At 33.3% G+C, this 12,781-nt stretch overlaps 1 protein-coding gene across 1 annotated transcript in view; it reads left to right on the top strand.

Annotated features, from left to right (window-relative positions):
- Positions 1-4,825: 4,825 nt before the first annotated feature.
- The window catches only part of LOC134239055 (neurobeachin-like protein 1), a 43,798-nt gene continuing 35,842 nt past the window's right edge, over positions 4,826-12,781 (top strand). Inside the window, 10 exon segments of the mRNA XM_062721199.1 lie at positions 4,826-4,975; positions 7,156-7,247; positions 7,440-7,601; positions 8,860-8,941; positions 9,013-9,125; positions 9,260-9,333; positions 9,418-9,500; positions 9,669-9,848; positions 12,334-12,442; positions 12,593-12,699. Coding sequence (XP_062577183.1) covers positions 4,916-4,975; positions 7,156-7,247; positions 7,440-7,601; positions 8,860-8,941; positions 9,013-9,125; positions 9,260-9,333; positions 9,418-9,500; positions 9,669-9,848; positions 12,334-12,442; positions 12,593-12,699 — 1,062 coding nt within the window. The 5' untranslated portion in view covers positions 4,826-4,915.

Below are 12,781 nucleotides of genomic sequence, written 5' to 3'. Positions count from 1 at the left end.
GAGTCCGTTTGACAACTCCATCGCACGTGTGTATAGACCAAGGCTAACTGGACTTGCGGACATAGGTATGTGTACTGTTTGTTAGCATGGTTAGGAGACTATATGACCAAATTTACTTATTCAATCGAAATTTACACAAGTTCTATAACTAGACAGTGCAGTTTTATTTTTATAAACGTCATTAAACACTGTTAAACATATTAAATCTAAAAGTCGAATATCTTTGGATATGGGGTAACCCATATCTATTCTTGTTATTATTGCAATGCAGCAAGGTACACAGCTGGTACACAGTCTGATTTCATACTATATTAAAAATATTCGATTTAATGATTGTTAATGTTTTCAATGTCCGTTTGCTAAATAAAAATGTTATCTAACATCAAAATTCCTTCCTCGGGCTATGTAAATAGAGGAAATTCGAACATGTCAAAACTTTATCTATATATTTCGCTCCAGATTTGCGGATATAATATATAAGTGGACCTCACGTGTCTTTATACAAAGGTAAACAAGGAAATATCCAATTTAAACACTGGAACAAAAGTATTACCTGCTTTATGAATATTTATCAGATGATTCACCAAACTATTACGAAAACTGAATGATCAGATCATGTATTTAGTAAATGAATTGCAAAAAACATTTGTTATGGATCCATTTTATAGTACTGAAATGTCAAAAAAGATCATACTTGTTTATTAATTATCGTCTGAATACTTTTCATATGTTTTTGACTTACCCTTGTCCGCCATGACACTTAAAACTTATTCTTAAAATGCAAAAGCAATTTTGATTGGTTTAATTCCACAAATTTCACCAATCAAATACAGTGAAAGAAACTTGCAAAGATGAGTGGCGGATCCACAAACGAAAACTTTCCAAAGCCGAAAATAATGATTTCGAGGGGTTAGGAAGATTGTGGCGAAAGGGGTGGGTAGATTCCAACTTTCTTTCACAGCTGAATTTTATTTTATACATTTCCAAATTACTATAATAATTGATTTGTTTTTTCTATGATAAAACAGAAAGTTTATGTGTATGTAAAAGGGGGGGGGGGGGGCTTTGAAAATGAATGAACATTTTCAATAGTAAAAATTAATGCTTGGTATATTTAAACAAAATTAAAATAATGGGGGGGGGGTACCTGTTCCAAGAATGATACTACGTACTTTCTTGACAATAGATACATGTAAAAATAATTTTAATCTTACTTTATTCTATTTTTTTCTTAGGTTCTCTTTGAATTATAATTAATTATGATTTCAAGCTCTGATTGTAAATGGTAAGGGAGTGGGGGAGGGGGGGGGTGTGTAAGGGAGTGGGGGAGGGGGAGGGGGGTAAAAGATATAGTGTTGTCTTGATGACCATCTATACACAAATAAACAAGCATTAAGAATGAAATCAAAGATGTACCTTGTGCATGAACAGAATGTTTGGTCATGACTTTAATTGATTTTTAAAACATCTTATTCTATATTGAACCTCAAATCTACCTCTGCTGTTACCATCAATCGTTTTTTCTTCTCCCTCTGAAGGTATCAGTGATTAGCGTGCTTCTGTTCGAGTTCATCCCAAGGCTTAATCTTCATTCAGAATTTCAGTCAATGAAATCAAATATAGTTTGAGGCTAATTAAGCTATGTCCTTGTTTGATTTAATATAATATGGAAAACCTTTTTTTTCTTTAGATACACCATAAAGTGCATTATCCTTATAATGCCGTCAGCTTAAAGTGAACTAACACTTAGCTGGTCAATCAAAGATTTTTATCTTTATATGGATAACAACACTGTAAAAACTGCGCTTAGAAAATAAACACTTCCATTACGTGTTTAGACCTAAACATGTTTAAGGACAGATGATACAAACAAAAAATGGATGCCTGGATTGGTATATATTTTTTGGCCTAATTTCATTGCAAATGATGCAAATAATAAATTTCTATATATATCTGTGGTGTTCAAACGTGTTTAGATATACAAATATTTTTCACTTCAATTCCATTTTTGTGTTTGTATAAAAAATTAAAAACTACGTGTTTAGATTTTAATTTAAACACTTTTATTTTCTTCTTTGACAAAAGTTTGTTTCTTCATCTGTGCTTAAATGTGTTTACGCGTAATATATTTGAACGTTAATAGAGCGGCGGTTATCGAAACAATTAAAGAAAATTCCAGAATAAGCTAAAGATGATGGATTTAATGAGGCGAATCATAACCAAAGTGATAACCAGGAAGGGATTGTGAAATGCATTTGAAATGCAACATATATTACTACAATAAAAGGTCTGTTTACATAAATTGACTACAATGAGAAACGTTGCAAGTACACAATTGTAGATCAAGATTTCCTTCTTTTATTTTTGCATTCCTGAAAGCTAGAAAGGAGTTTATATTACATAGAATGTCATTGAAAATATCTATATCCGTATCAGTATTAAAAATACATAATTGTGAAATGGATTTCAATAAAAGTTGCATATATTAGCCAGTTAGCTATCAGTCAGCAAGGGGCATATTTTTAGTATAATTTCATTTCTTTCTTACAAGATATGGTCCAGACCGAAGCAAAACTACACGTCTCAGAGTAGATGGTGTCATTTCCAAGTCCACGCAATTGTTGGTACATCTTCAGCACTTTTTGCATTTAAGAGGAAACTGAATTTCGTGAAGTGTACTGTGCGGTATATATTTAAACAGCCCCAAAACATTTGTATGATGGGAATGGATTCCTTTCTGGCAGTAATGGACGAAAACATGTGATCGTGTGTTTCTAGTGAAAGACTTGCAGGAAATTAATAAGCTTGATTAATTTTTGTTACGGACATGAGGAATAAGTGCATGCTTGCTGAGCTGATTAATATTGACACAAGCAAAAAAATATTTATAATTTTTAATTTATATGTGTATATTGAATTTAAAATTCTTCAAAATAAATCTATGTTTGAATGTTCAATAATGTTATGGTATTTGTAGGAAACTTATTTAATAATGTTTTTCTTCCAAATATATGTTTTCCTGCGATAGTTTATAATTTAAACTATTCTTGGATCTAATGTTGTGGAAGTAAACATGTTTAGCAACTTAACACTTAAAAATTGATGTGTTTTGAAATGAGATGTGTTTAGGGCTAAACGTGTAAAAAAAAAAGTGAAACAAAAAATGTGTTTAGATTTAAGTGTTTAGGGGTTAAACATCGATGTTTAGTAACTAAACACATGAAGTCTAACGTGTTTAGAAACGAGACACGTTTAGAGCTAAATGTGTAAAAAAAAAAAAAAAAAAATTGATACAAAAAATGTGTTTAGATTTGTGTTTAGATTCTAAACACTGTTTTTACAGTGTAGGATGGCACTTTTTAGGAAAAGTTAGAGTTTATAAAAAAAATAAAGGAAAATCTTCTCAATCCGGATAACCTTCCATCAAAGTTATTGAATAGACTTAATTTAGATTCCTTTGCCATTCATCTTAATTATTATTTCGTTTTTTTAGGGGGCGCATGGGCAGTCTTTATCGCTCCCTCCATACTGTCCTCAGCATTCACCCACACGTACCCTTCCTCCGTTAGAATAACGAACAATTTTTTTATGGCTCTGAACACAATCGATATATAAGTTCAAGAACTGATCCTCAACCTTTACAGAGCCTTAAAAATGCAAGACCGTGGAATATTTACTTGCAATATTGGAACTAAACAGCTTTTAAATTTTAGTTCGGAATTCGTTTAATTGCAATCTACCTTAGCTACTCTCATACGCACGGTGTTAATGATTTATCCAAATGACAGACAATGTCAATTTTGAAATGATTGAAAAAGTTTCAGTTTTTCAGTCCAACATTTTCGAGATATTATCACCATTTGATCCGGAAGGGCTGGGGGGGGGGGGGTGTTAAATCTGTAGTTGAAGTTGTTTGCATGTCATTTGAAATTTTGGTTTGGAAATCCTGATCTATAGACATCAATTTTACTATCTGAGATTCGGGCCCATAGAGAGCAATTTCATTTCAGTCGGGGACACATCATCTATCAAAAATTCCTTGACAAGCAAAAAAAAAAAAAATAAATAATAATAATAATAACAAAATGAAAATAAATGAATAATAATAAAATAAAATAAAAAGGAAAGTCATGGTATTTGTTTTATTGAGGACCCCCCCCCCCACCATACACTAACACTTTCCCCACAGGAACTTCGGTTGTTTCCGCAATAATGTTTTGGCTTTCATTGTAATAATATGATATTATTTTACTATTGGATAAAATTTTTTTTATAGATGTACTTTCCTTATGAAAATAGCTCAGGTATTTTGTTCATCATGTTCATCTAGTGTTTTCTCAGACGTTAATTTGTGTCAAATCGATGATTTTTCAAGAATGCAACATATGGAAATGACGTGAGCTACATGTTGTATTCGAATCCACTGAAGATTCTGCTCTTATGTACAATAATAAACCAACATTTCTGTCTACTGTAAAAAAAAATATATTTAGAAAACAAATTAAATCTTGCACGCTGAAGCTTGGATGGGGGGTTACAATTAAAAGTGCTAGTATTGAAGATTTATCTTTTTCTGTCGGTATGACACTAATTCAAACATAAGATTGGGGCATTTTAAATATCAAAAAATACAAAAAAAATATTTAATCTGCAGTGATTATGCCGAGTTTCTCGACATCAAAACTTTCTACTATTCTGATATGCTCCCTCTCAAGGAACTGTTTTGAAATGATCCCCATAAGAGAAGCAACCGAATGAAAACAACCGGTATAAAACGGGAATTCCAGTGAGCCAATCAATAAGCGTTTAACAAAAGCGATGAACACCTGTGTCAAGAAGCCGGAAGCTGTTAACCTGATGATGAGAAGAGGGGAAAATAGGATGCACTGAAACGTTCAGTCAATGTTTTAAAACCATGGCCGAGCTGACACCGGCTGAAAAATTGTTTCAGATATGGATGAGATTTTCTTCCAAGGTGAGATACACCCAAACTTTGTTTACCGTTTCAGTTTGTATCATCTCTCCAAAAATAGACATGGAGAGCTGACTGCTTGAAAGGGGACGTCCAATGTCACACCTTTACCTATATCTCAATACATCGTGCATTTATTGGTACACAACAATCTGCAAAAATCGAAACGTGATAATTATTGCTGTTAGTTTGAGTTAACTAGAAAGCTAGACCGAGTTAGGTTCCCTCCTTATTTTAATGAACTTTCCCCCTTTTCCAAATATATCTTATATATAAACGATACTACCATGATGATGCACAAAGTTAGGCCCTAGATATGTTTATATTTACAATGCTCTATGCTGAAATATTAGAAATAAACAAGAGCAAATGATCCAGATAATTGCCTCAGTCAGTCAGAATTACAGCAAGTATCATGATTTAGTTCAATCTGCTGGTTACATTAAGAATTTAATTTCAAAACAGCCTAAGATATATTGTAAAGTGATCAGTGATATTTGATTTCCTTACTCTTGTGCAGAATTTTAGAGACAAACTGCCTGACCAATACATAATGGAAGTTCATCTTTTGATACTGGATATACTCTTTAATTTTGGTACCAATCCATACATTGATCATCATATTTATTCAACCCTCATATCCTCATTTAAACTTATTAACATGACAGAAGGTCATGTTTATGAACACAACAATTTATACCTTGAGTGATGTATTACATAGCGCATTCATGCTTGACACTAAATCATAATCATTCTTTTACCATTTGATATGTACATTTAATTCGTAAATCTCTTTATTAGCTCACCTGAGCTGAAAGCTCTAGTGAGCTTTTCTTATCACCTGATGTCCGTCTTCCGTCCAGCTGTCCGTCTGTAAACTTTTGACATTTTCAACTTCTTCTCGAGAACTGCTGGGCCAATTTTAACCAAACTTGCCACAAAGTATCTTTGGGTGAAGGAGATTCAAGTTTGTTCAAATGAAGGGCCATGCCCTCATTCAAGGGGAGATAATCAGGAATTGATGAAAATTTGGTGGCATGTTTTAAAAATCTTCTTCTCAAGAACCACTGTGCCTGGAAAGATGAAACTTATGGGGAAACATCCTCAGGTAGTGTAGATTCAAGTTTGTTCAAATCATGACCCCCGGGGGAAGGGCGGGGCCAAAATGGCCGACCAAAGTTTTACATAGAAATATATAGGAAAATTCTTTAAAAATCTTCTTCTCTAGAATAACAAAGCCATAATTGATCATATTTATATGGAAGCATCCTCAGGTAGTGTAGATTCAAGAATGTTCAAATCATGACCCCTGGGGGTAGGGCGGGGCCACAATGGCCGATCAAAGTTTTACATAGACATATATAGGAAAATTCTTTAAAAATCATTTCCTCAAGAATAGCAAAGCCATGATTAGTCATGGGACTACTTTTGGATTTAAACTTTTCAATAATAAACCAGTTCTACTTTTTCCTAGCCACAGTGCTCAGGTGAGCGATGTGGCCCATGGGCCTCTTGTTAAAATGTTTATAATATTGACATCAGACTGAGTACAAAACTATATAATATGTATGTTATTTCTTGGTTAGGAATGAAGGAGTTATGATATTCTATAAATTATAATGATAAAAACTAACCATGCTAACAGGGAATGTAAATTAACACAGCATTTTGAAAGAGCAGTAAAGTTCAATATTTATATGTAGAATATCCCTTGTCTTCTGAAATTTAATACACATTGAGGGAAGTATTTATTCAGGCCTTGTTTACACAAATATTTATAGGAAATAGTTTTTAAATTTTATAATATGGGAAGAATTCTGATAAATCTGATGGTTTGTATTAATGTACATTTGACCATGCTGCATCACTGAATTAAATGTTGCTTTGACTCAGTATTTCAATCAAAGGCATAGCTAGGCACAAATGATCTGGATGCTGTTTTGACACCCCCCCCTCCTCTCATCCAAAGGGGGGGGGGGGGGGGGGGGGGAGAGCCCAACGGAAGCTCTTCAGAAATTTACAAAATTACTGTATATTTTATAGGAGTGTTATACTGACATGATTGACTTTCAGAATGTGCAATGTGAAGATATTGATATTGTTTTGAAGAAAAACCCATTTTTAAATTGCATCCTTAGAAACATAGCCAATTTAGTTTGAAATATTGTTGAATTCTATTTCAGAATGATGTTGCAATCTTAAAGGAATTCATAGATGAATTTGTTGACACATACCAGAACTTAATTGACCTGGAGTTTTTGCATTTAAATGAAGGGTAATTGTTTCTCTCTATACTTTATTATATTTAATAAAATTTTTGTGCATGTAGTAGTTATTCTTTTTTCCCCCTTATTTATATATAACAGTACAGATTTATTCCTTGAAAAGTTGAAAAAGAAAGCATGAAAAATTAATAATTAGGAGTTTTTGACAGTTGTAATCTCTATAAATATGAATCCACTTTCAGATATTCAGAGGAGGGCCCCCATTTTACTAAGCTTCCCGATGGCCTGCTACAGATGTTGTCTCATCATCTCAACCAATGTCTGGAGAAATTCAACGAGGACTCGAGTATCGAGCATATTCATTTCGCTGAGTCCATCGTAAAATGTTTGATAATCATATCAAGGTGAGTTCAACAGAAGCAGAAAAAAAATGTTACAAATGTATGTACATTGTATCCATGTAAGTAAAGATATATACGTGTTAGTACTGATTGATCTGTATTTATTTGCTTATTTTTTCAGCATTATATTCAAATATGAAACAAAAATTGAAATATTTCATACAAATTGTGTTTCAATGTATCAATGTAATGAATAAATATATTTATTATATGGCATTCAAAATGTGGGGGGTCCATGTATTTCTGAAACGAATACACTGTCGAATCTGAATGCAAGTACTTGTAACTCAGTAAGTAAAAGTGGACAGACCACAGTTACAGAGCACATAGAGATGTCCAGAACATCTTTTCAGTCTATTGCCTCAGGCCTTCCAGTTTTGACTCTAAACAATTCATCAAATATTACTATCAATTACAATGTCAACTTCAAGTGAAAATGGTTATAATGTTCAGTGATAGACAGATTGACCTGACAAAAGAAGCTGATGTTTCAATATTTTATTGTACCATTTATTCTGTTACAATGTGTTAAATATTGTTGAAATTTCTTGTTAAAATATTCAATTAAATCGAAAAACAGACTTTTTGGAGTTTGCTATCATTTAATCATATTGCTAACATGTAATCATATAATAAAGCAGTTGCTATAATTTAATCATATAATAAAACAGTTATTGCTGTTTTTTTCGGTCAATACAATGATTTAGCTATCATTTAATCATATTGCTAACATGTAATCATATAATAAAGCAGTTGCTATAATTTAATCATATAATAAAACAGTTATTGCTGTTTTTTTCGGTCAATATTGTATTCGGTGAATATTGTACTCCTCAGATGGCTAAATCATTGTATTGACCTCAAAACACAGCAATAATTGTATAGTATTTCATGTATTCATGTAAGTTAATTACTCTAGCATTCTCAGGGTGCATGTTTGGTTTAATACATGTATTCTGAAATATTTTTATTCTAGTTAGACTGTCATTTAAGATACAGACACCATTGGATATCATATGGCATGATTTTATGAGAACCATCTATAATCTGTCTAAAAGAAGCTGGTCTGCTATGTAAATACAGTCAAACCTCATTATTTTGACCTAGAAAAAAGGTCCTCAGTTTCCAAGGATTTGAGACACTCTAGTAGACTGACATAAAGAGCATGTGGAAGAACTCCCAACTTGCTTCAATGTTCCCATAATATTCGAGATATCAGTTAGAGATATCAGATATCACCTTTAGACTTCTCTATTTCTAGGAATTATGATAACGTGCCACTGCTGGGATCTTGTCAGTTTGTGAAACACCTGGTTACCATAGGAACAGTGTTAACAGAAAAAGTAAGTTGCATTCAATTAGATTATTTTGATATTGATAAAAACTGTATTATAAGTCTGAGTTTCTGTTCCAGCTATCCCAGAATGCTCTACAGGAAGTCCAGATGAAGGAGTTCCTCAAACTGATGGTTCATTTCTTTGAATGTTTATACGATCCCTACTTTGTTTGGAGGAAGAGACTCAAAAGGTTAAAATTTGGAAAATTAATACCTAAAGCATTTCTTTTTTAATCATGTTCATATTGTTTTTGAAGCTCCATATCACCCCAAAAAGAAAGCATTATCTATCAATTCATACTGCCTATTGACGTTACATTTGTAGTTGGGTTGTGGACAAGAGTCGGATGACATACCGGCCAGCTGAACTACATGTGGAGGTGGTGCCATTCTTCTACGGTAAATCTTTATATTTAATGTTTTTCCTTTTTAATATATTGTACCCTGCCCAGCCCTACAAATAAAGAGTGATTTGCTTTTCAGACTGCTGTAACAAGCCATGTCTGTCTGTGTCATTGAAGATTACGTTCCTCCATCTGTTTGGAGCTCTGATGTGTGGAACACAGGTACAGGATAACATTCAGAGGGGGAGAGGAAAATGGTCGCCTGAGAGCATGGAGAGAGAAAGATACTTATAAATGTTTTTTTCCTCCTTAAATCATCTTGATAATGTCTAGTTCTATAGAAGGTGATGTAAATTCTGATTTTTTGATTAGACAACCTTTTTCCTTCAGAGCAATGCATTGAGGGTAATTACACCAGCCACCTTAGACATTCTGCTACAGATGATGTCATCTAACGAGTTGTCAGGACCGGCCAATGAACAGCGGCAGGATCTCCTAGAAATGAAGGACCTCGCTCTCAAGTGTATTGTGTGTATGGTTCATGTGATCCATGGATCAAGTCCAGACCAGGTCAGTGCAGGGCACCAAAAGGCAAAGCACGGCTCTTATCTTATTTAGATGATTGCAGAAACCATATTAAGAATTTTAGAGCTACAGACTCTGTACTGTTGATTAGTGATTACAAAGAGAATCTGAGAGTTTTTCCCATGTTTTCTGAAAAGTTATCTTGAAGCACCAAATGTTTTCTGAAAGTAACATATTATTGTTACTTTGTACTTTTTTTTTTTAAATAGCACAATAAATCTAAGGTGGTAGGTACACTCAAACTCAAAATCTTGCATTCTGAATATCTCTGGAATGAGAACTTTAAACTCTTTGCTACTCTATACTTCAATCATTTTGCAAATATAAAATAAAATAAAAAGATAAAAGAAAAAAATAAATGATTTATCATTGTATTGTGGTCATAACTTTTGACATCAAGGTCATTTATGCAGAGAACTGTTAAAAAGTCTGATGAAAAGTGGGTTTTCTGCATGAAATTTGTTTCCCATTTGACTGCAACCATGTCATGTGTATACGTAACATCTAATCTTGATCAATATATGAAATATTTCTTCCAGTGTATTCTGTGGATGTACAAATCTCTTTTCAAAGAGTTAAGTTAAAAAGCATGTACAAAGTAACTTATTTGACATAAATAATCCATCTTTTTGTCAGTGTATATATAAAGGCATCTATAGGAATATTGCTTTGCTTTTTCTTGGAGTTTGATCTAGTGTTTTTTAGACACTTGTACATTCCAAAAATATTGTCAGAGTTTTACACTCTCATTCAGTGAAGCATGGACTCAGATGTTGTATATGACTGATTCTAGGGAGCAAGATGTTAGGGCATGTACAGTAAATTTCATGGAAATCAAATTTGAATTCATGTTTTTTTGCAAGAAGTAAAATTTTCAATACAAATTTGACATCATCTTTAAAAGCACAGAAGCTCACAACTTTATCAATAAAGTCAATAGAAATCATTCGATTGACCAAGCCATGTGGCACATCTCTACTTTCGTTTTCGATCATCGCGGGAAATCTGATTTATACAACGAAAGATACGAACTTGTTTTAGATCTAGATTAAACCATGCCATCACTTGTTTTGTTTAAAAATTGAATGAACATTCAGAATTGTTGCTTCTAGGCTATTTCAGCAAAGATCACTCTTGGAAGCATCCTCAGGTAGTGTAGATTCAGTTTGTTCAATCAAAGCAAAACGATGTTTTACATGGAATATATAGGAATTTGTACAATTTATGTCAAACTTGGGCCAGGTGTTTCATGTGGAATTCTTCTTTGCTGTTGATATTTGTTCAAATAAGATTAATTAGTTTAGGTACCTGATTTCATTATATAGGCTTAAAATATACATGTATATTACAACTCATGTGGAAGATCCTCGATAATCCAAATGTTAAACAACACGCGCGCAATGCTACCGCTTTTGACATAGGAATGTATAGGAAAAATCTTTAAAAATCTTTTCTCATCACAATAGGTTAACATGTATGTAAAAAGTTTGATGAAAAGTGGGTTTTCTACATAGGAATATATGTTTCCCAAATTTGACTGCAACCATGTCATGTGTATACATAACATCTAATCTTTGATCAATATATGAAATATTTCTTCCAGTGTAATATATAGGAAAAATCTACAAATCTCTTTTCAAAGAGTTAACTAAAGTTAAAAAGCATGTACAAAGTAACTTATTTGACATAAATAATCCATCTTTTTGTCAGTGTATATATAAAGGCATCTATAGGAATATTGCTTTGCTTTTTCTTGGAGTTTGATCTAGTGTTTTTTAGACACTTGTACATTCCAAAAATATTGTCAGAGTTTTACATAGAAATATATAGGAAATATCTCTATCCTTCAGTGAAGCACTGGACTCAGATGTTGTATATGTGGATTCTAGGTAGTGTAGCAAGATTGTTAGGGCATGTACAGTAAATTTTACATAGGATATATCAAATTTGAATTCAAAGCTGTTTTTTTATATGGAATCATCTTCAGGTAGTGTGGACAATTTTCATCATATGCAAATTAGTGACTGACTACCTCTTAGTCTCTCTTTTTTTTAAATTTCTAATTTCTTTATATGTGATCAACTTATTTTGTTGTCTAGCCTAATCACAAAAACAGTAAATGGTGTTCATTGTAAAATGGTGAAATGTTATTTTCTGTGGTCCCCTCTCATGCCCGGATATGAATAATGTACCTTATAGCAGGTTATTTTAGCGGGGTGCTAATTTTGGCTTATTTTGGCGTTCTGATGGCAGCCCGCTAAAATTTTAATCGCTAAAATAGTCAGTTAACAATTAACTTAGTCTTCTTAGTGTACAACTGCAAAGAGATGAAACCCTGTGTCCGCTAATATAAATTACGCCAAAATTATTGGCATACCTTTCAGCAGGCAAAACGCCAAATTTTACACCCACCAAGAAAACCCGCTATACCGTATCAGATAAGATGACAGGTGTGTATTGTTGATTGTAGAGACAAGTGGAGGTGTCTCAGGTGATGGAGGGTTACATGGAGGTACTGACCTCGGCCGACATCCAATCAGAGAATGGATTTAATCAACAGATGCAGCTCAGTATGATCCGTAAGTAGGAAGGCACACAAACCAATAAATTAAAGGAAACAAGGCTTATACCAGGGGGAATTGATAAAAAAGGGGACAATGCTCGTGAATATCTAGTCTATATACCATGGTACATAATTTTCGGCACTTCTTCCTCCGTCTCTGTTGTAGATGCTGTCAATGAGATGCTGGCCTGTCAGGATCGCGGTGCTCTACAGGTCACATTGGTCAGTGGAGGAACGTTTGATTCTCTGGTGGCCCTCCTACAGAAAACTTCTGTGAGATTTCAAGCACTTTAAGAATTAATAGGTTTTAACATGTAATGGTAAAGAAGACACAGTTTTAGCATTTTACATGTAT

Source organism: Saccostrea cucullata, unplaced genomic scaffold (genome assembly GCF_032062105.1).
Source record: "Saccostrea cucullata isolate Sc308-1 unplaced genomic scaffold, CSIRO_AGI_Scuc_v1 ctg376, whole genome shotgun sequence".
NCBI lineage: Eukaryota > Metazoa > Mollusca > Bivalvia > Ostreida > Ostreidae > Saccostrea > Saccostrea cuccullata.
Note: the sequence above shows the minus strand (reverse complement) of the source record. Positions and strands in the feature narration are given on the sequence as shown.